We start from the raw sequence: 21,862 nt of genomic DNA, 5'->3' as shown, positions 1-21,862 counted from the left end.
TTCTGGCCGCAATGTCGTATATATGCAGATCAAAGCTAGAGGGCTCCGGGGGGCTTCCGGAGGGAGGGGGGGGAGGGAGACTCGTTAGCTGGCGCTTTCTGCAGAGTTGACTTGTCTTTGGAGTCGCTGCAGTTCTGGCTGGAAAGTGGCCCCGGGATGATCCCAGCAACAATGACTTTGCAACACCCCCGCTGGCGTGCTCACCGTGCCTGGCCCTTGCACAACCCCACAAGGCGGAGCAGAGAGTAGTGCAGCCAGGGAGAAGGAGGCTGGTCCTTACTTTGGGGGATAACTCCCCCTGCGGCTTTCCAGAGGAGCGCACTGGGGACGTGATTTGCTTCACTTTGGAGGGAGCGCCGTTAATGCGCTGATGAGACTGTGAGTTCCCAGAAATCCTTAAGCGAACGGCAGCCGGTGCAACAACCTTCTGCCTGAACCAAGTTAAAGGTGGCCCAGCTCTGCGAATTGGGAAGCCCCCCCTCCCTCCCTCCCTCCCCCCTCCCTCCCTGCAATTGTTTACAGATTGCAAATAATGAAACAATAAATATGGAAGGTGCGACAATCTGAACCAGCTTCCAGTCAATCCTTGGTATCTTTCTTCTGGGAAAAATGGCGTGTAAATGTTTCCTCTGCCCAGCTAAGATTCCTCCTTGCCAAACTTTTCTCCTCTTGAAATGTTACTGCAACCAGCTCCCTCTGCCTGTTCCGGTGCCGCTTTGAGGTCCGGGGATTTTGAAATCCACTCTGCAGCCCCTTCCCTTCCTTTCCTGGAAAGCATTTCCTGCTTCAGGAGTTCTTGAAACATCCAGACTCTTTTCGGCTTCAGTTTCAGGGCTGAGGAAATATTAGCTTTCAGGTTATGTTGAAACTTAGGGAAGCCACACTGGCTTCCACCTGTACAATATTTTCTGTGCACTTTAGCACCACCACACACTCTCCGGAAGCACAACAGAAATGCCGTCACGATTAATGGCTAGCAAGGAGTTCGTTTCTCAGGCGCTTCACTCCTTGTCCTCCAAAGGTGCCTTGCATGGCGATTTCCAAACCTTCCAGAACATTTTCAAAGCGTTTTGTCATAATCACAGCTTGCCATTCTGGTGGATGCTGATTCCCTTTAGGCTGTGGCCTGAGGCTCTGGGTGGTGGCATGGCTTCACTCCTCCTCCTCCTCCTCCTCCTCCTCCACAGGGAGGGGACCTGGACGTTGCAGACCGCATGTTCCACAGCGTGAGGAGCACCTGGGAGTCGGCCTCAAGAGACAACATGACGGATGTCCGGGAACTGATACCTGAATTCTTTTATCTCCCTGAATTTTTAACAAACCACAACCACATTGACTTTGGTGAGTGCGCGTACGCTGGGCTGGGTTTCCTTTCAGGAAGAACCATGGCTTCTCCACAGCCTCAGAGTGATGATGGGGATGGATTTACCCGTTGAGTGAAAGAATCAAAATTAAAGCATTCCAGAGCAGAGATGGGTTGCCAATTTTTCTACTACCGGTTCAGGGTTGTTCCCGTGCGTGGCACTTCTGCTCCTGCAGAGAAGCGTCTGGGTGGGTGCGCAGAGCCTCCCGGTGCTGCTACATTTAACCACTGAGCCGAGGTGGCGCAGTGGTTAAATGCAGCACTGCAAGCTACTTCAGCTGACTGCAGTTCTGCAGTTCGGCTGTTCAAATCTCACCGGCTCAGGGTTGACTCAGCCTTCCATCCTTCCGAGGTGGGTGAAATGAGAACCCGGATTGTTGTTGGGGGCGATATGCTGACTCTGTAAACCGCTTAGAGAGGGCTGAAAGCCCTATGAAGCGGTACATAAGCCTAACTGCTATTGCTACTATCGGTTCCCCCGATCTGGGCCAAACTGGGAGCAACCCACCTCTGTTCTAGATGAACCTGTGCTCAACCGTGCAAATAATGTTGGTATTTTGAGCTGGTTGGATGTCCCATTAAAACGACTCCTTTTTTATCTTTATGAGAAAGGGGCTCCCGCCTCAACACCCCTCTCTTCTAACACCCCTCCCCCCCGGAGGTCTTTCCCCATGACTAAATCTGGTTCTCCTCATCGAGAGATTCTGTCTAGAGAAAAACTGGGGAGGTCACAGTGGTTCCCAACTCAGCAGCTGAACCCACTTGAACCCCGGATGTTTTGGACTTTGGAGGGTCACCAAGGACCTTGGCCCACCACTGTTGCCTTCCAGATGTTTTATTTGTTGCCAGCAGCTTCTCCCACCAAATCCCAGCTGTGCTCTGATGAGGGCTTCGTAAGCTTAGTCTATACACCCTTACTTCTATTTGATCTCGGGCGGAGGAAAGCTTCTCTGTGTCAGTTCTCTTCCCTTCTTCCGTCCCTTGCAGGGTGCTTGCAGGATGGGACGCGGCTGAATGACGTGGATTTGCCACCCTGGGCAGGAGGAAATCCTCACCGGTTCATTCGGCTGCACAGGCAGGTCTGTACGAAAAGGCCGTTTGGAAGGCTGCCAGTGCTGGGCCCAGGACCACACTAACATTCTCAAAATGTTTCTCTTAGTCTAAAATAAAGATAAGGAGAAATCTCTGAAAAGAGATAGCCGTGATTCAGAGCCCTTACTGCAGCAGAAATTACACACACAAGTCCATTGGGGATCCCCAGGCCTGAAGATTTCCTGGAGGGCCCCCGCCTAGCCCCCCCCCCACCCCCTTGCCAGAGGGGACAGGGTGCCTCCCCGCCCCCGGACGACCGAATGGCTTCGCTTGGGTTTCAGGCCCTGGAGAGCGACTTCGTCAGCAGCCGCCTCCACCACTGGATCGACCTCATCTTCGGCTCCAAGCAGCAGGGCCCAGCGGCCGTGAAGGCCGTGAACACCTTCCACCCCTACTTCTACAGCGACCAGGCCCAGATGGGCAGCATTGAGGACCCTCTCGTCAAGAGCACCGTCCTGGGGTTCGTCAGCAATTTCGGACAGATGCCAAAGCAGGTAGGAGGCAACCAATGGCCCAGGTGCCACCATGGAGGGCGTAGAGCTAGCAAGGAACGGGGTTGCTTTGATCCCACGTTGAGGCGCGTTGCTGTTAAGGGATTTCTTGGGAAAGTAACCCAGTTGCCAAAAGAAAGTTGGGTTGAGAAAGTTTGTTTCCTCTGAAGCAACATGGAACCTCTCCTTATTAATCTCATATTAATTCATCCAACGATGGTTGGAGGACTCTAGAAGAGGATCCCATCTTTGTGCTAACTTTTCTGATAACCTCTCTAACACCATTTTAATAGGTTTTGTTTTGTTTCGATAATTTGGAAATCATAGATCAGCTTTTCTTCACCTAATCAGCAATCAAGGTTATTAAGTGCTATTGCTTAATTGCGTAGCTCACTCTTTGAATCTTTTCTCCTGCCAAGTTCTTGAAGGGCTTTCCGTGTGAATGTTTCCATCTCGCTCTCTAAATCTCTCTACCTAAGGAGGAGGAGGAGGAATCCCCGTGGGGAGAAATCTCCGGGCATGGAGGGTGGGCAGAGCAAGAGGGGTCATGGAAGCAGGCAGGAATCTCCTTCCTCACACAACGATGAACCCTCCAGCAAATGCCTCTACCATCACTCAACAACAGGACACAAATAAACGTTATAACATCAATACATGTAATGGGTTCGAGTGTTCCGTCAAGTTCCTACCGCAAGCCGAAGCCCTGACTGTGTACCCAGATGCAGAGGAGGGGGAGACCGGCTTCTGTAAGAAGCGGCTTTCAAGGGAGACACGGGGGCTTTGGCCGACTCCCCAGTCTCCAAGGAGTCCTTCAGGGCCCAAAGTCCTTCCCTCGGGTCTCATCCGGCCACCTGGGCTGCTTCTGTGGGTTTCAGAAACGGCCTCCTACGCAGAGGGACTTTCTCTTGCGGTGAAATCCTCTGCGCCGCTTCTCGGGCGCTCCCTGGCCCTGAAGAGCCCCTGCTCTCCCTCAGGGACCCCTTAAGGGGGGGATCTGGCTGAGAACTAAGGCCGTCTGTGGAGACGAAGGGAACTCCTTCGGTCCTGGGGAGCGGAAGGGGCTTCATCCTTCTAGCCTGTGTTACCATTAAAGACCGATTCGTTCTGGATAACGTTGGCAAGGAGGATGGCTGACGACCCAGAAAGCCAAGAATACATTAATAGCCCCCAAGCCCTTAGCCCCAAATTATCTGCCGAGGAGTCAGTTCTCTCTCCTTTGCCCTCTAAAGCCCTGGCATCAGGAGCATTTTGCTTTGGCCAAAGGCAAAGACAGAGCTGCTGAGTGCCAATGCATGGCGCTCCCCCCCCCACCCTCCCCCCGAAGCTCAGCCGAGCAGAAGTAAAGGTGGTGGGGAAGCAGCCGGGGGGAGGGGGGGTCCGTGCCAGGCTATTCTCAGGCCAAATCCCGAGTCCTTCTCTGCTCTGTGCTTGACCAGCACCTGCTGGGGCTCTTTCTGTTCTTTAATTGTCCTCTTGAGCCCTGCCTTGGCTCTCCTCCCCACTGGCCTCTCGGAAGGAAAGCAAGGATCATCCCCCCCCACCCACCCCCGTTCTCATCAGCAAGGGAAGCTTGGTGTCCGTGTGTCACCCCCGTCTCCCCAGGGACACAATATAATTTTACCTTTTTAGGCGTTTAGAGTCATTTTTTTCAGAGGGTTTTGGTTGCTACCGTAACTTCTTTGCATGGAGAAGTAAAAGGTAATTTGTAAGAAAACAAATATTTTAAATACATGCCGTGGCGTCCCTGGTGCCTGTGTGTATGTGACGTTACAGGATTCATTGATTTGCTGTAATTTGTTTCTTTATGGTTCTTTTCCATTCTCAGCTTTTTACGAAACCACATCCCTCCAGAAATGCTGCCAGCCTGAGGAAACCCTCACTGGGGAAGAGCAGCTTCCTCTTGGCTTCTCCGGCGCTCTCGGTCAGTCACCTGCATCACTTGAAAGAGTCGTCCGTCGTCATTCCCAGAGGTATGGGCTGGCTAAACAGTGCAGAGAGAAGACCACGAGGCCTCGTCCGGGACCCCCTTTTGGGCGGGACCCCCTTCTAAGCCTTGGCAACTCTAAGAGGGGAAGTGGGGGAGAAAGAGAATTCAGAGACCTTGGGTGGGGAACAAATTCAAGTAGCAAATATTTCCCCCCCCCCCCCTCTTTGAAAGGTCTTCTGGAGTTGTTTTCTTTCTTTCCTGCAGAGGCCCCACAAGGGCCTGTGGGTCACATCGTGTGTACAGAAAAGGGGATTTTGGCTGTGGAGAAGAAAAGTATTTTGCTTCCTCCACTATGGAATCAAACCTTTTGCTGGGGATTCAGTGACTTCACCTGCTGCCTGGCTGATGCTGGATCCGAGAAGGTAATCATGAAGGATAGATTGTCACCTGTTGGGCCACCCAGCGATGGATGGGCAGATCCCTCCGTGGGTGCATTTCACCCTTTGCCCGTGTTCCCTTTCCTCTTTGGCCAGAGGGAGCAGGCCTTCTGTGCCCCCCCACCCCACACACCCCCAGAGGGAAAGGTCTGGAGAACTTAGCAAATGCACCAAATGCACATACATACATACATACATACATACATACATACATATATATATATATATATATATATATATATATATATATAGGAAAGCCCGTCGTTTACTTTCTGCAGCAGCCTTTCTCCTCGTGTGCAAAACAAAGATGAACAATGTAGTTTTAAAAAGTTACAGCCACCCTTTGAGGGGTGGGATTGTGTGGGACGAAGGGCAGAGCAAGCTTTTTCTCCTTTTCTCCTTGGCTTCTCCTGCTGGAGAGTCCTGTCTGTCTCTCTCCTGACTATATTAACATCTACATAATAAAAATATGTATTTGACCCCATTCGGTTTGAGCTTCCCATAAAATTTTGGGGTGCCGCACTCTCTCTCCTCCCATGTTATTTCTTCTCCCCCTTCCTGAACTAGATCTTGGATGATAGGAAAGGCTGTTGCTGATCATTCTCCGACTTCTTTGCCCTCTGAAATGTAACATTAGAGGAAGTGAGAAATTTCCTGAAAGGACATTTGTTAGAATTTGTCAGATGTCACAGTAATTAAAGTTTCCAGTGAGCTTCGATTTCACACTTCTTTGAAAGACCTGCTGTTTCCCTTTGGAAGGATTCGGCAGCATCGTCTTTATTGTTTCAACCTGAAAGGGGGGGGTCTCTGCCTGTCTCTGCCCCCCCCCAGCGCCCTCCCCTCCTCCCGTTGGCTCCTTCCGAGCGAGGCTCCAGGGCCTCCGGGGAGCCAGGACTGCCTTTGCCTTGCAAGCTACTCCCGCCCACCAGAGCCCAGAGAGGGGGCCAGTCGGGGAGGGAGACCGGCCACTGTGTGTGGAGGGTCCTCCTGTGGGCCAGGGACCAGGAGAGCAGGAAGCCACCCTGGCTGCCTGAAAAGAGAAACGATGGCGTGAAATGCTGAAATGAAGACAAGTTACAATAAGTGAAAAATCTCCTCCCCTCTTTCAGCAGAGTGGAGCAGATGGGAGGGGTGCATTTCTCAGGTTAATAAGCAACATGAAACGTTCTGAGTATATTTTGGAAGGAATATATATACTCATTATTATGAATTCCCTAGTATTTTGATATTATAAATTGATTGTTAGACTTTCACTAATGTTTGTGACTTGGACGAAGAACCTGGCATCAGTGGAGTTTGCAGGAGGAAGGCACAGACTTTATATTCAAAAACAATTGATAGACCGCATTTTACAGAAAGACTGGCAAAAAAATCCCAGTATTAAACTGTCTTTTCAGAATTTGTATTTGCTTTTCAACTTTTTGTATTACTTTTTTTAAAGCCTATTTTATTAAAACACACAAAAGTGTGTTTTAACTCTTAAACCCTTAGCTCAATTAAAATTCCACATAAGTGTGTATACGTGTATGCGTGCATGTAAGTGTTGTATCCACCTCACTCCGCCTCTCCCCTTGCCTTCCTCTCCGCTTCCCTCCTGCCTTGGGTGCTCCGTGGTCCCCGCAGAAGATCACCGTCCTGGAGGCTCCGGCTGAGTGGGGTGACTGCCTCTGCGCTGTGTCTCCCACACCCAGCAGGCTCATCACGTCCGGAAGCAGCTGTGTTGTCTGTGTCTGGGACCTCTGCAGGACCCCAGCGGGAGCCACGGCCTTACGCCTGAAACAGGTGGGTCGCCCCAATTCCTCTTCTGAAATCGAATGGCGCTGCTGGGGCAACAGTTTGGGGCAACACCTGCAGAAGGTTAGCAGGAATCAGAGGTCGACTTCTTTCCCCTCCGAGTCCTCTGAATTTCTCTTTCTCATCCCCCCACCCACCCCCAGGTATGCATATCCAAAAACAGCCATTCAAATTTTTCTTTGCTATATTCCATTAAGGGCTTAAATTCTTCTTGCTTAGCAAGAATGAAAAGGAAGAAAAATTGGTGGAGAAAAGAGAAAAATTAGCAGGATTAGCTCTGATCTAGGAACAGGGTTTACTTAACTATTAGTCCCCATGAGGAAAAGATAAAAGAACTACCAGTACTTTACCCAATTAATGAATCAGCTCCTTTTGAGGGTCAGAATGCAAGAAATAGAACGATTAGTTGAAGGTTAACATTAAGCAATCTTAATGTGTGGCATAAATGCAGCCAGTAGATGTTTTGCCGCCTTTATTAGTTTTGGTATCTTCTGCACACAAAGCATCATGAATTGATGTGGTCCGTTATGACGATGATGATGCTGAGGTAACAAAGACTCAGCTTACTGGAGTGGCCGTTATGAAGGCAGCTGCGTGAAGTAGGTTTCGGGCTTTGTACCTGTTAAGTTGCTTTAGGAAAGAAGATTAGGCACCATTGTGGAAGAAAGCCAAACAGGTAGCATATAAAATGATTTATATATAAAATGAAATCTGTAGATGCCAGATAGATAGTTAGACAGCTGACAGATAGACAGATAGCTAAATAGATGGATGGATGGATGGATGGATGGATGGATGGATGGATGGATAGATAGATAGATAGATAGATAGATAGATAGATAGATAGAAGCAGCTGGATGAATTTACATACTTTGGTAAGAAGTGGGAAATGGAGGGATTTTAAGATATATAAATTCTAATAGGAAGAGGGTACGTGGTCTGTAATATTGATCTGTTGCAAGGATCTAATGTTTCTTAAAATTATGAAAAATGCTGCCTGTGGGAGCTCTTTGTCATTGACGGGGAAAGTTGAGAATGTCAGCAGAAACAATTATTTGCGTGGAGGAGGCAGTGGGAAGGTGCGCTTCAGAGGTGCGTATAGTAAAAAGAGAAGGGGAGAAACATTAACAGGTGGTGAATGTGGATCGAATGGAGGATTCGTGTGTACTGAAGTATTTAGGTCATATAGAGAGATTGAATGACCCAACTACTAAAAGAAGGACGAATTGGTTCAGTGGACTTGATAAAATATGTACAAGAAGAAGCGGTAAAAATAATAAATGGTAGAATATGACTGGTTTGTTAAAGCAGAAAGATGTGGAGTGGGGTAGTTAATATAAACTGTATTTGGTTAGATTACCTTTTGCCTTTCTTTTGCTTATCTTCGTGTAATATCACTCATTCTGAAAGGAAAGAGCATGGTGGGTGCATGTACATGCATGTTTTATTGCTTGTACTAATTGTATTTGATCACCCTGAGATCTATTGATCTGAAGAATGAACTTTGAAATAAATGCCTATAACCTTCATGGATATCTGGCCATTAAGAGCCTTTTCTTTCACGAAACTATCTAATCCCCCCTTTGATGCCCTTGAACGGCTGTGCCGGACTGCAGCTCCTGAGCTCATTTGTTGAGTTGCCAAGATCCCACGGCGATGGCACGGCCACGGGGGAGAGGGAAGAGGGCAGGCGAGGAGGCCCCAACCACAGCAGCCGCCCAAGAGAGGGAGGGAAGCTTCCTGGCATCCCTCCGGCCCCTCCGGTCCATCAGGCTAGGAGCCTCCTTGCTGGCAGAGGGGCCAAGAGGGTAGGGCTGGCTGGCTCGGCCCGGCTGTCCTTCAACTGGGGGAACCGCTTCGCAGGTGGCCTGGAGCAGAGGCCCCTGCTGCGCTTCCGGAAGGCTCTCCAGCGGCCGTTCAGGTGCCCCTAGCCGGCCTTCAGCAGTGGCCAGAGAGGATTTCCTTGGACTTTCTACACCTACCCGTCAGTGCCGAGGTTGCCCCTCGCTGGATGAAGGATGGGGCCAGAACTAAGGAGGGGGGGTGGGTGGGTGTTCTTGTGCATCAGGGGGGAGTTCTTGACTTCATCCACCTGACTTCCACGGCTGCTCCGCTCCCTTTCACCTGACTCTGGGGGGGGGGGGGCTTTCAGTTGCATTTGGGCTTCTCAGCAGGGCACCTGGAAGCCCCCGGGATCTTGCAGACCCTTTCGTGGCTCTTCTCAGACCTCTTGGCTTTCTTTAGAAGTGTTTGTACACGATTAAAACACGGGGGGCTCGCTTGCCCTACAGCAGAGGGTCCTACATGATCTTGGCCACCTTGAAATGAGCCCCAGAGAGAAAGGATGGCCGCTGGCAGAGGGTCCACCCCCAGACAGGGCCCCGTGAAGCTCCCCAGCCTTTCTTCCCTCGAGCCGCCCCCAGCCCCTCCTCCAGCAGTGCGAACGGCTTTGGCTTCCGGGATCAGAATGTTTTCACCCCTCTCTTCCAAGGGACCCTACAGAGTGCAAATGGGGCCAAGGTCTTCTCCCTCCAGGGAGGATTTCTTTTCCCTGGGCATCTGCTTAGTCGGCCTCTGTTTTCCTGCCCTTTGACTTCACTGGCTGCCCCAAGGGTTACCGAAGGCCTGGGGGGGAACGGAGGAAACAGGCGCCATTTGTTGTATCTTGACCACCCGGTTCCATCTTCCAAAGTTGCCCAGCGTGGCTGCCCTTCTCGGCCTCTTCCCTTTCTGAGACGTAGAGACCAAAGGTGAGCGGGAATGGCGACTGTAGCCACCGCCCAGCCAGAAGCAGGCAGGCAGCAATCCTGTTCCTCACCCTTGACTGACGTGACTAGAGAAACCGGCTAAAGTCCTGGAGCAGCTTCGTCATTCTGCTATTTCCTTCCTTTTCTTTTTAAACTGTGTGGCTCTAACATTCCCCAGGACCAGTTTGGTTGCGAGGCTCAGGGCAATCCTCCTTCTCTGCCTCTGGAGCTTTTATTTCAGGCCCTTTGGGCGTTGTGTCGCCTTCCTGCCAGGGCCTCCCCGAAGGAGGAGACGGTGCCTAGGGCTGCCTTCTGCCCCTTCCCAAGTGGCTCTCCTCCCGCTCAGCCCCCCCCCCCCCCCGCGGGCACCGGGGAGCAGGTGGGGAGGGGTCCTGCAGGCCTAAGGTTGCCCTGGGACTCACTGCCACTCCCCTCTGGTGTGTGTGTTGTGCTCATTGCTTGCTTTGCTCCCCAGCCTCTGTACGGACACACGCAGCCGGTGACCTGCCTGGCCGCCTCTACGGCTTACAGCCTCCTGGTGAGTGGCTCTGCGGACGGATCCTGCCTCTTCTGGGACCTGAACCGGTTGACGTGCCTCACCCGGCTTCCTGCGCAGGAGGCAGGCCTCTCAGCGGTTGCCATCAATGATTCAACGGTGAGGCCTTCATTTATCATCCTTCTTCTGACAAATCCATGAACATTTCATGATGACTTAATGGGTGCGCTTCTCCGTGAGAAACCATCCCGAGGCGCGACAGATTGATTTTTTTCTTTTTACAGAGGTTTTTAATAGGATCCTGAATGTTGAAAGAGGGCACTAAAAGCAATTTCTGAGTCAGAGGAGGAGGAGGAGGAGGAGGAGGAGGAGGAGGGCGGCTGCTATCTCTGAGATCTTTCAGCTTCCAAGAGTTTGTGTTCTGGTTGTGTTTGGTTTCATGCAATCCTCCAGATGCCTCTGTTAGATCCCAGTTGGTGAAACAGCAAAAGCTTCTCCCCTCCCCTCCCCCCCAACCCCACCCAGGGTTATCTGGCGCTGTCTGCATCATGCAGGTTCATCTTGGGTGACTAAAGTCGTCACCCAGCTTGCTAGTTTCTGGAAAGCAGCAGACGCCCCGCGAAGAAATGTGTAAGTTGAGGCAGGGAAACATACTTGCAGGGAAATGATGAGGGTGGACGAAAGAGCAGGTGAAGATCAAGGCAGAAGAAGAGGAAGAGGATGAGCAGAAAGGGGAAGAACTGGGCCACTTTTCCCTCCTTCCATCCATCCGCCCATCCACTGGACCTCTCACTCCCTATCAACAATGACTGGGACCGACCGTGGAGAAAGGAGCCAAGCCAGCCCAAATGCTGCTGCCCAGACCCAGCTCCCATCCCCACAGCCTGCCCCAAAGAACCTCCTGCTCAACGGCATCGAAGGCCGCTAAGAGGCCCAGGACAGTGAGGGTGGATGCGCTGCCCCCCCCCCCTCCTGCTCTTGCCAGGTGCCACCAGGGCTGTTTCTCTGCCATCCATGGGCCCAAATCCTGTCCGGAAGGGACCCGGGGCTTCATCCAGGACCCCCTGAAGCAGCCAGGCACCCACTTTGCCCACCATCCTCCCTGAAAAGGGAAGATGGGCGAGACTGGGCAGACCTTGTCCAATCGCTCCATTCCTTTTGAGTTTTTCTCGGGTGCCCCTCCCTCCTCCGCGTCCCCTGTCTGGGCTCTTCCTGCCTGGGTCCATGCTGGTTGTCTGACTCCACTTGCGTGACAGAAAGGCCTGAACTGGGCATGGGATGGTTTTGCAGGGCGAGGTGGCTTCGTGCGCTGGAGCGACCCTGGGCCTCTGGACGGTCAACGGGCAGCCCCTGGGCAAAGGAAAGGCCCCCTTAAGACCCGGAGGAAGGCTCTCCTGCTGCTGCTTCTTTGACGTGAAGGACTGGGATGCGCAGAGCCTCATTGTCACGGGGGATACGGACGGCTGCGTGCAGGTAGGACCCTCCAAGACGGAGAACCCACCCACCCTCTCCAGGAACTCCCTCTTCTGTCCCAGGAGTGGAGATTAGTCCGCCTGTGGGGCCGCAGCAGGGGCCGGTTCTCAGAAGGTTTTGACACGGAGGTGCCCGCCTTCTTCCCTGGTGCTCTTCTCTTCTTTAGGCAGGCAGGCAGGCGGGTGGCTGGGTGTTCAGAAGCAGAGGCCGGACTGGAGACGCTGACTCCATGGGGAAATAGTTGGCGAAGAATGGATGAAACGGCCTCCCCCGTCACGTCCCACCTCTTCTCCCCAGTGGGGGAACAGCACTGGCAACAGCCCTTAGCCTTACATACCGCCTCACAGTGCTTTTACAGCCCCCTCCAAGCAGTCTACAGACTCAGCCTCTTGCCCCCAACAATCTGGGGCCTCATTTGACCCACCTCGGAAGGGCGGAAGGCTGAGTCGACCTTGAGCCTGGTGGGATTTGGTCTGTTAAATTGCAGGCAGCCGGTAGGCAGCAGAAGTGGCCTGCAGTACTACACTCTAACCACTGTGCCACCCAGGCTCAAGGTGGGGAAAGTGGTCCCAGCCACCCACCGCTGTGTTTGTCAGGGGAGCCAATCGCCCGGGTCCAATCGTTGGGGGGGGGGCCTCGTTCTCCCATTGCCAGAGGGGGGGGCTCTCTATAGAGCCTGGGGCTGAAAAGGCCGTTGAGGGGTCCCCTCCAGCGTTTAGTAAAACCACTCGCCAGAATACAATATTTTACACTTGAAACTCCAGCCAACGGCATGTTTTCAGCCTGCTTTGCATTTCCTTCTACTAACTCACTGAATTCGTTTAAACCCGAGAAGGCATTTGAAGGGTTGGACTGATCAGGAAGGAGATTTTAAAGACAGGAGGCAGAGGCCCCTGCCTGACCCCCCCCCCCTTTCCACCTCCGGCTGGGGTCCAGTGGGGGGGGGGGGGGTTCTTTTGCTGAACTGTGACTTTAAAATACACGCCTGAAGGCAGCGAGGGAGATCTTCCTCCAAGGGGGGGGGGGGTTGGAGGTGTGTGAGGACCAGTTGTAAAGGACCTTTTTCAGTGCTGTTCAAAGGGTGGCTAAGCAAAATGGCTCTAAGCCGGAGGAGGATTTCCCGGGGGGGGGGGGTACTTAACCCTTCCCCTCCTTCCTCCTCCCTTTCTCCCGCCTGAGGCCAGAAGCCCCGAGGCCTCCCGGCTGAAACAAGCCCCAAACTCTTGTCTGAAAACCAGAGTAATCTATTGGGGTTTATGGGATCCACTTGGTCGAGTCCCCCCCCCCACTTCCCCCTCCCCTCACGGACCCTTCTGACTGGCTGTCCTGGACGTTCCAGGTCTGGAAGCCTGAAGCCGCCTCGCCTGGGAGCCCCGGAGAGCAGCCGCTGGGAGAGGCCGAGGCTGGGAAGCGGCAGGGCCAGCAGGAAGGTAACAAGCGCACCAACCAGGCTTGGGAAGCATAGGAGGAGAGGGCTGCCGGGCTGCAAGCGGCCAGCAGGGGGCTCCCTCTGCAAAGTTTTAGCCCACTCCCTCCTCGGCTGTGGCTGCTGCCAAGGGAAAGTCGTCCAATTGGCTTCCCTCCTGGGATGAAGGCGGCAGCCTTGACCCCCCCCTCCCCCCCCCTCAGACGCCCGGCCAAGAGAGCAACAGCTGGCTGGATTTGGGGGTCTGCACATATTCCACCCGCAGCCGTCTGCCTATTTGGGAGAGTTTTGTACACCTACCAGCAGGCCTTTCCCCTCCCTTTGCAAGGCAAATGTACAGGCGACCCCTGCATGAGGCCAATTGGAGATTATTCCTTTTATGGCCCACCTGTGCGATTGCCAAGAGCTGCCACCGACCTGATGACACGCAGCCCTCGATTCATGGACCGTTCCTCCTCTTTATGCTTACGGCACACGGCCGGCCCTTGTTTACAAGAGAGCCTCATTTCCTCAGTTGTATGTGACCTCCAGAAGGCCAGCCCGGTGGAGAGGGGGAGCTGCATCGGCTGGGGCTCTGCCTTGCATCCCTCTGGAGGCCATCTGTCCTTCCTGGGACGCCAGTCCAAAGATGCCCCCCCCCCCCGTGCCTCTTTGGATAGCCAGCGGAGCCTCAATCCCAGCAGCCTCCCTTCCCTGAAAACCAATGGGCTCTTGGGGTCTCTTCAGCCGCAGCAACAGCCAGAGATTCCTCTGTTTGCTTGGTAACCCTGGAAAGAATAATTCATCCAAAACAGGAGCCCTGAAAACAAAGCTGAAGTCACTGTGGTTATTTGCACCGCATTCCTGGCATTTGACGACTGATTGTAGGAGGAGGAGATTGAGCCACGTGGACTTGAGGCCACTTGTTTCAACCGGGCGATGCTGGGCTGCCTTCCACCCTGACAGCCAGGGATTCTGGGAGCTCTCGTGAAGCCCTGGAAGAGGAATTCTGCTGCTGAAGTAGGCAGGCAATTTAGAAAGCAATAACACACAAATCCAATTGAGCCACAATTGATAGAACCACCAGGCTCAGCACAGGCCACTATCCTCGGGCGGGACACTCAGGTGGGAGCGGCGGCCCTTCTGGTGGCCGGGGACGGAATGGATCTCTTCTCCGGGGAACAAATTCTAAACAGCCGCATCATCCCCCGCGCTCCTTCTCCCCTCTGCCGCCCTTTGACGTTCCCTCTCTCTCCTCCCACAGGCGGCCGACGGGAGGAAGCGGCCTTGGTCCTCCGGCGGGAGCTGCTGCTTCGCCCGAGCCCCCCCGAGGGAGCCCCCCGGCCCGCCTCGCCCATCACAGCTCTGGCAGCTTCCAGGTAAGCCTTCCGACTGCGCTACCTGCTAAGCTCACTAGGGGGCGCGCGAGCTACACCCTCTGCAACTCCGCCGGCTCGGAAGCTGCGCCTCTTCCCCATAGTCTCCCGGTGCAGTTTTTGTTAATAACTTAAGAAAGGACACGGGATGGGCAGCCCCCCCCCCCCACCCTCAGGGTCCTGCCTCTTGCAGCAAGAAGACCCCACCCTGACTGGGATGCCTTCAAACTTTGAGGTGACATTTGAGCTGAAAAGCAAAGGGAGGGTTTTAGCAGCAGTAGAAAAAAGAGGGTTGAACTTTCCAATGCAGTCAGTCGGCAGGCAAGCCCACCGCCCACATTTCATTCATTTGCTCAGTCAATGTATCTGGCCACCCATCTCACCAAAAGTGACCTAGCGGTCGAGGGCATCTGAGCCTCAATCTGCTGAGAGGGCTTGGCAGGGCACTCTTTGCCCAAATCTTTCTTCTTTTTTGGGGGGGGGGGGGAGTGTTGCCCAAATCTCTCCTGTGAGTGGCCTTCTCAAAAGAAGGGCAGAGATTGGGAGCCAGGGCAGAGGAGGGAAACCAGGGTCCTTCCGTCTTCCCAGCAGCCTTAGGATTAACGGACTGGGGATCCCCAGGGATCTGGAGGGGACTGAGAAATCTGCTTTGGAAGCAGTGATCTCTGCAACGTTAAGGAAAATCATGTTTAGCTGGAGATATTGTGAGTTTGGTTTTTTATTTTAATTTTATGTGTCTGCTTAAGCCTAAAATTTTGTCGGTATTTATTTTCTCCGTTTATAATTTTTCATTATCTTTTCCCAATCTAGCCTAGATTTATGCTGATTAACCATGCAAGTGCTAAACAGACCCGGCCTTATTTAACTTTTCCAAAATCATTCAGGTCTCCAAAGTAATGCGTAAAGTATTAGTTGACCCGAAGGGAACCACTTTAGAACACAACCACATCCTATTCTACAGTTTCCATTCAAATTATTTGAACCTCCTAGTTTCTCCTTAGAAAGACGTGTAAGTAAACTATTGTCATAAAACAAAACGAAAGGCAAACTGGTGCCTTGGAAGTCCTTGATCATCAGGGTGAAAAAGGCTAAATATGTTTCAGTCTTTGAAAGAAACACAAATGATGTGTGATATTATGAGGCCCCATAAAAACACCAGCATACAAACACAATACTCTCACATGAAGTTGGGAGTCCCCCATCTCTACAAAAAGGATACCACCTCTCAGCTGCATCTCTGATTAGCCAAATAAGCGTTTTCCAGCCGGACTGGATGAGAGTCAGGGTATAAAATAAGTATGGAAGAAGAGAGGGTCACCTTGAGGAGGGGAGAGATTACAATCTAAAGGTTATTTCTCTTAGTATTTCCTCCAAAGCTGTTCCAGGGATTTTCAGACATGGATCTGACTTTAAAATGCCATGGATAGCATCCCCCCCCTGTCCCCCCCCCCCCGGTAATAATTATTTTGGGCAGAAGAAGCATTGGGTGTGATTGCAGTGCTCTCAACCATATTACTCCTCCTTCTGTCTCTAGGAATTATTCCAAGCTTCTGGCTGGCAATGAAGAGGGGAAGGTCTGCTCTTGGTCAATTGAGGAGTAGAAGGAAGAAGTACGATGTAAAGGTAAATCTCAGCAAAATCTCCTCCCGACAGAGCGGAAGGCAAAGGGGATGGGAGCAAAGGGGATGGGAGGGGTCCGTCTCGCCTTAGTTGTGGGGACCTGAAATGATTAACTGAGGTGGGGCAGATGGGAGAAATTTTCAGGAATATTTGGCCCCCAAGTCTCTCCTCCATTGCATTGCAAGGCCGGGATAGCAAATTCCCACGGGCTGTTTAGGAAGCGCCCAGAGCGGGATCTGTGGGGAGATGAGGAAGAGGCAGCTAAGATGAAAATTCTACCTTGGAAAGCCTCATTCTGCCATCACCAGCACCAAGGAACAAATTAATATATGACAATGTTTAGCACACCTTCAACTGGTGTTACCTAAATATTATCAAATAATGCGTTATTTATTATTAATATTTTGGCTTTCCTGAAACTTTAGCAATGGAGGATTAAGCTTCACAGGATTCACCCCAATATCTGAATTTCTGGCAGTTTCTTTTGTCCCTCCCACTTTTTTTTTTAAATGCCACCAAGGACCAATGGTGACCATCAGTGGTTGTCCATCAGCCGGTCTGAGTTGATTCGCTTCTCCTGGGCCAGAAGCAGAATCCGGACTGAATGGTGCCAGAATTGCTCCGGGGAAAGAGGGGGCGGGGAACCCACCCTCGGGGGCTCTGGGGTCGTACTTTGGTCCTGGCGTTTCCATTTCTCTGCCAGCCAAAGCCAGTTCAGCCCCCAGGGACAGCTGGGCTCGGTGCGGGGCGTTTCCTGGGGACGTTCTGGGCAGAGGCTGGGGGGGGGGGGGGGCTGCGCTTTTTGCTAAGGAAAATGAACTTCGCTCGCAGGGTCGGATCTGAGCTGCCGGTAGATGAATAAATGACCTTGTCAGCAAAGGAGGTTGGACGAGAACGAGCCCTTCCCGTATTCCTCCGCGTGGAAAATCAAAGGCGGCTCCTTCTGCACAGGCACCTCAGAGGCAGAGAGAAGGAACCAGGCTGTGGCCCCCGCCTGACGCGGCCGCCCGATAGGCATCAGCAGAGGGTTTCCCGTCTTGTTTTAGTCTCTGGCACTAGTCCAGATTCCGGCCGTGGCCGTGAGACCTCTCCCTCTCGGCAGTCATCCTGCAGACGGGGGTCTGGCTTGACCCTCAGCCTCCCATCAAGGCTTCTGCATCAGAGGTCACCAGAGGCCGCGTCCCCCCTTTCTCCTGGCTCCCCAGCTGCCTTCTTGCATTAGCTCAGTTCTGCCACTGGCCCAAGGCCAGGCCTTCTCGAGGGATCTCCCTGGAGCCCTGCTGAGACAGCCGTGTCCCTGGGGTCCCCCTCAACCCCACCTCCCCGTGGAGAAGGAGGAGGAGGCCCACAGCTGCCCATTGGTCCCTGCTTTCCTGGCTTTCCTTCTTCTGGATGGCGGCAAGGGCTGAACAGCCGGCCAGCCACCGGTGCCTGCATCCTTCAACCACTGCAGGAGGGTCCTTTAGCCTCTCCCACTGGGGCTCTCAGTCACGTGGTGGTGGCGGCGGCGGCCTGAGTAGAATACAGAGTGGCTACTTTGCGCCTCCTCCTGTACAAACCCCTCTGCGTGTCATGGCCTGAGCTGTGATAAGTGGGAGTCAGGCTGGTGGAAATCTACCGGAGGCTGCCTAATTGTCCCAAACACAACGGTTCACTAGAGTGGAAAATAGTTTCCATCTATCTAAGTGAAGAAGATAATGACCTTTTAAATAACAGGAGCAATTTTATCTCAATACCGCAATTACTGTGAACTCTCGAAATGCCAAAGTGCTGGGCACTTTCAAAATAACTTAATTTAGACATTTATAGCTCTTAGACACTGCTAGTTTCTTATCTAACCTAATTACGGGTTGTTCAGGAAATGGCAGAGCATGCCAATTAATGTTATTTTTTATAGAGATAGATAGAAGGCTCCCTTCGGCTCCCTCCTTCCTCGGGCCTCCTGCCGTCCTCCTCTGCCAGCTGTTTTTCCAGCCCCTCCCCTAAGGGGGCAGCCAAGCTGATTAAAAGACACGGACAGATCCCCCCCAAACAGGCCTTGGTGTCTGCGAGAAGACAGACGTCTTCTGCCCATTGGCCCTCTTGGCAACCAGATTCTCTGCCAAATGGTGGAGCACCAGGGGCAGGAGCCGACCACGGCCACATCCTACCGGTGAACTAGGCTCTGAAAAGGAGAGCGGAGAGGAAGGGGCCACAGCTAGGATAGCAATTTTCCCCATTGCGGTTGAAAGTGAAATGATACGGAGAAACACCCCTCTGGCTCAGGGTGTAAGAAGGGGGCCCACGTCCACCTGTGGGGTGCCTGGTGGGGGAGCGGAACTGGGGCTCCGCTCTTTGCACAGAAAAGGCTGCGTGGGTGTTCTTGCCACCTCCGGGTTCAAGAGGATCCCTTCTGCCTTGGCCAGGAAGACTGGAGCTCCTTACAGCAGCTGGAGAATGCAGGAAACGCCCCCCCCCCCCAAATTAGGAAACAGGGTCGCCAGACTGGGTGCAACCTTCCTCTCCACTTTCACGCCTGATATTGGGAGTGCTGGTTGCTCAGTCAGCAGCCCAAATCAGCCCTAATTGTTCTGCTGTTGGAGGTGAAATGAGAATCAGAGGAGAAAACGAGGCCTTGGTGCCTGGGAAGCAACGTTGCCATATTCACCACCATTTTAATTCCCGCTTTCCTTGTCTCCTCAACAGCTGGATCCTCTTGAATCCCAGGTGCTGATGGGAGCAGATTAGAGCTTGCGTGGTGTTAGAGATTGCGTTGACTAACCATCTTCCTGCCTGAGCCGACATGCTGACCTGATGTCAGGCTTCCCGTTCTGGGGAATCTCCCGCTCTGGAGCGGTTCTCTGAATTCATGGCTTCCGTAGCTATGAGCTCAGCTCCAGCCACCTTCGACTCACACGTTGTGCCCTATTCGTACTGATTTGGTCTTTCGCTTTGCCACTCGTGCTGTGTGAAGGGGGGGGTGTGTGTGCCTTGTTTCACCTGTTTACCCTGGACAATCTATTTATGGATTGGGTTGAAAGACTTTCTGTGCCTGCCGAACTCCTTACAGGTGTCGTTGGCCCTTCTGAGAATGTGGGGCAGAACGGATTCCTCGTGTTTTTAGCAAATGACAAGAAACGTTTCTTCGAATGCGGCTCCCGTGGCCTCTTGCGTGATTTAAGAAGCCATCCAGCCCATGTTAACAGCTGCCGACTGGTCTTCCACTATCCTAGGTGTAGAGAAGCCAGTGAAGATGGTGGTGCAGCAACACAACAAGTAACATTTGGATAAAATTGATTATCTCCAATCTTTCTGCTAATTTTGCCCAGACACGGCTTTGACCCCACGATGAATGGCCTTTCCCTAGAAGGAGATAGCAGAGGTGAGATTTCTGGCCTTCCGATTAGCCTTCCTTGCTTGCTGGAGAAGGGGCAGCTTAACAGCTCCTCCTCCCTGGGATGGGGCTTCTCTTAGCTGAGGCACAGCCTTATGCCTCCCTCTGGTTTAACTTCTGTGGGACCTTCTGCTGGGGAGGCAACCTACACGGAGCGGGTTGCCTCAGTCCAGAGGTGATCCTGGAGGCCTTTCCTGTGAGCCCAGGATTTGGTGTCCCCAAAGCCTCGAGGCATCTTCAAGCGGCTCGGCTGGGGCCGCCTGTAGAAGGAGGATCCGGCAACTCAGCTCCCCCTCAGTCCCTGAAGACTCAGGCGCTTCGGAATGGATTTTACTGGCCAAATGTTATATAAAATGCAACGGCCTCCTGAATGCTGAGAAGTTCTCTGCCTCCCCTTCTCCCTCGGGTTGGCCTTCACACGCACAAAAATACCCGGCCTTTTTTCCATTATTTTTATAGCTGTTTTTATCCATAATAAATGGTTAGGATCAACAATCTGAGAGGATGGGTCCAATTTATTATTAGGTTTCTTGCCGAATCCTATCCTTGCTCTTGCGGTACGGACTATTATACTACGAATAGTATAATTATATGTATTTCGAATGTGTATAATTCACCCTTTAGATATATAATGTAGAAAAACTATATCAAGATCAATACCTAAAATATAAACTCCACATTTAACTGGGCGAATTCGGAATCTCATGTTTCATAAGATACTAGCTTGCTGTGAGTTAACAGAGGCGACCCTGAGGAGGCTATTATTACAGTTATCTAATAAATGAATAAAATACTCTTACATCGACCTCAAAATGGCTCCCACGCCTAATGAACCTATTAGACAGTTTCACAACAGAGCAGGTTTTATGCCAGGAATCCTCCTCTCTCCCACAGTGCGCACGGACGCACGCACGCACACACGTAACTGCTCCTACTGATGTGACTGAGAATGTTTGCAGATGGTGGTAAAATTTAATGTGGAAGAAGAGGCCATATTTAGCAGCAAAAGGTGTCCAAGGCTGAACTCTCTAAATGGCGGGACACACACAACATTGACAATAAGGGCCTGGCTGGGAGCGGCCGAATGGAGCTGCCCATCTCAGCACTCCTACTCCTCCTCTGCTCTTTCCCAATGGCAGAAACCGCATAACTCAGCAACTTCACCGGTGGCTGAGCTGTCCCAGAGGAGCCTCTCCCCGCCCCTCATCCGAATCTATTTAAGGCTATTTAACAATACAGCTGCCCAGCCTTCTTGCTGGGACGTGGGGGTCAGAATGCCTGGAGGGTCAGGAATTCCTCTGGCCGGAGCCAGGAGAGCTGGTCCCACTTAGTGACAGAACCAGTCGTCCCAGAGCTTGGCCGGAAGTGGGAGAGGGGCCATCTGCCCAGTCTGGGCTTTCATGGAGCCCGGGAACAAGATGGGGGTGGGGGCTCTGAACCGGGGGGGGGAGCTAGAGCTGCCCTCATCTGACACCTGACTTGGCCCTTGTCCCCCTCCTCAGCTAAGGAGCCTCCACTGCCCTCCCCAAGTCAAAGCACGGCTCCCCTCCCCGGGGCCCTGATGGGGCCCTCCTGGCCGACAGCCCAGAGGGGCCGGGCTGAAGTCAGGCACGAGATTGGTTGAATCCTCCGTTTCTGTTCCCTCACACTTCAGCATGTGATTGGCTGATGGGAAAAACATCCACCAATGGGTGGCTGAAGTCTGCTGATGACAAAACAATTTGACACCACCACCACCACCACCCCGTCCAAACCTTTCTTGTGTCCCCCCCACCTTCTTTGATGGAGGAAGGGGCCTGGTGCGAGGCAAAGGCGGAGTCTGGGCTTTTCAGAGCATTTCTCCAAAGGACAAAATGTCCCTTTCCAACAAGGCCAAGTTGTGATGCTCAAAGAAACCTGGATAATGTAGCTTTTCTATGCAAGAGTCCTAGCATTAGTGGAAATAACCATTTGGCCTTATTCCGTTATCTTTCTGAACTCTGATATATTATCAAATTGTTGAGTTGATTATGCTGTCTTCTGCTGGGCAATGACCACCCTGAAGATTTGATTGCTGGAGGGCCCAATTATCCTACACATAAACCAACACACAGACACACACAGACACACACAGACACACAGCAACAGTGTTTTGTCTTCCTGCAGCTCCACCTAATCCTAGCCCATCACCCATAACTTATCTCCCCCCACTTTTCCTAGGGCAGAATGCATTTCAAAGCAAAATCTGGGCCATAACCTCTTGCCCTGGTTCTTTGCAAAGAATCTGCC

General features: G+C 52.4%; 1 protein-coding gene across 5 annotated transcripts in view; it reads left to right on the top strand.

The window, feature by feature from the left end:
- The window catches only part of WDFY4 (WDFY family member 4), a 107,773-nt gene extending 85,911 nt beyond the window's left edge, over positions 1 to 21,862 (top strand). For 4 of the 5 annotated variants that reach the window (XM_032226539.1, XM_032226543.1, XM_032226541.1 and 1 more), the window contains 12 exons: positions 1,188 to 1,341; positions 2,351 to 2,442; positions 2,737 to 2,949; positions 4,772 to 4,916; positions 5,138 to 5,295; positions 6,934 to 7,092; positions 10,327 to 10,506; positions 11,638 to 11,820; positions 13,160 to 13,250; positions 14,490 to 14,604; positions 16,136 to 16,224; positions 18,907 to 21,862. In XM_032226539.1, coding sequence (XP_032082430.1) covers positions 1,188 to 1,341; positions 2,351 to 2,442; positions 2,737 to 2,949; positions 4,772 to 4,916; positions 5,138 to 5,295; positions 6,934 to 7,092; positions 10,327 to 10,506; positions 11,638 to 11,820; positions 13,160 to 13,250; positions 14,490 to 14,604; positions 16,136 to 16,202 — 1,557 coding nt within the window. In that variant the 3' untranslated portion in view covers positions 16,203 to 16,224; positions 18,907 to 21,862. The remainder of the gene's footprint in view (positions 1 to 1,187; positions 1,342 to 2,350; positions 2,443 to 2,736; positions 2,950 to 4,771; positions 4,917 to 5,137; positions 5,296 to 6,933; positions 7,093 to 10,326; positions 10,507 to 11,637; positions 11,821 to 13,159; positions 13,251 to 14,489; positions 14,605 to 16,135; positions 16,225 to 18,906) is intronic. The other variant, XM_032226540.1, reaches the window with a different exon arrangement.

The sequence above is a fragment of the Thamnophis elegans genome, chromosome 11 (assembly GCF_009769535.1).
Source record: "Thamnophis elegans isolate rThaEle1 chromosome 11, rThaEle1.pri, whole genome shotgun sequence".
In the NCBI taxonomy this organism is placed as follows: Eukaryota; Metazoa; Chordata; class Lepidosauria; order Squamata; family Colubridae; genus Thamnophis; species Thamnophis elegans.
Note: the sequence above shows the minus strand (reverse complement) of the source record. Positions and strands in the feature narration are given on the sequence as shown.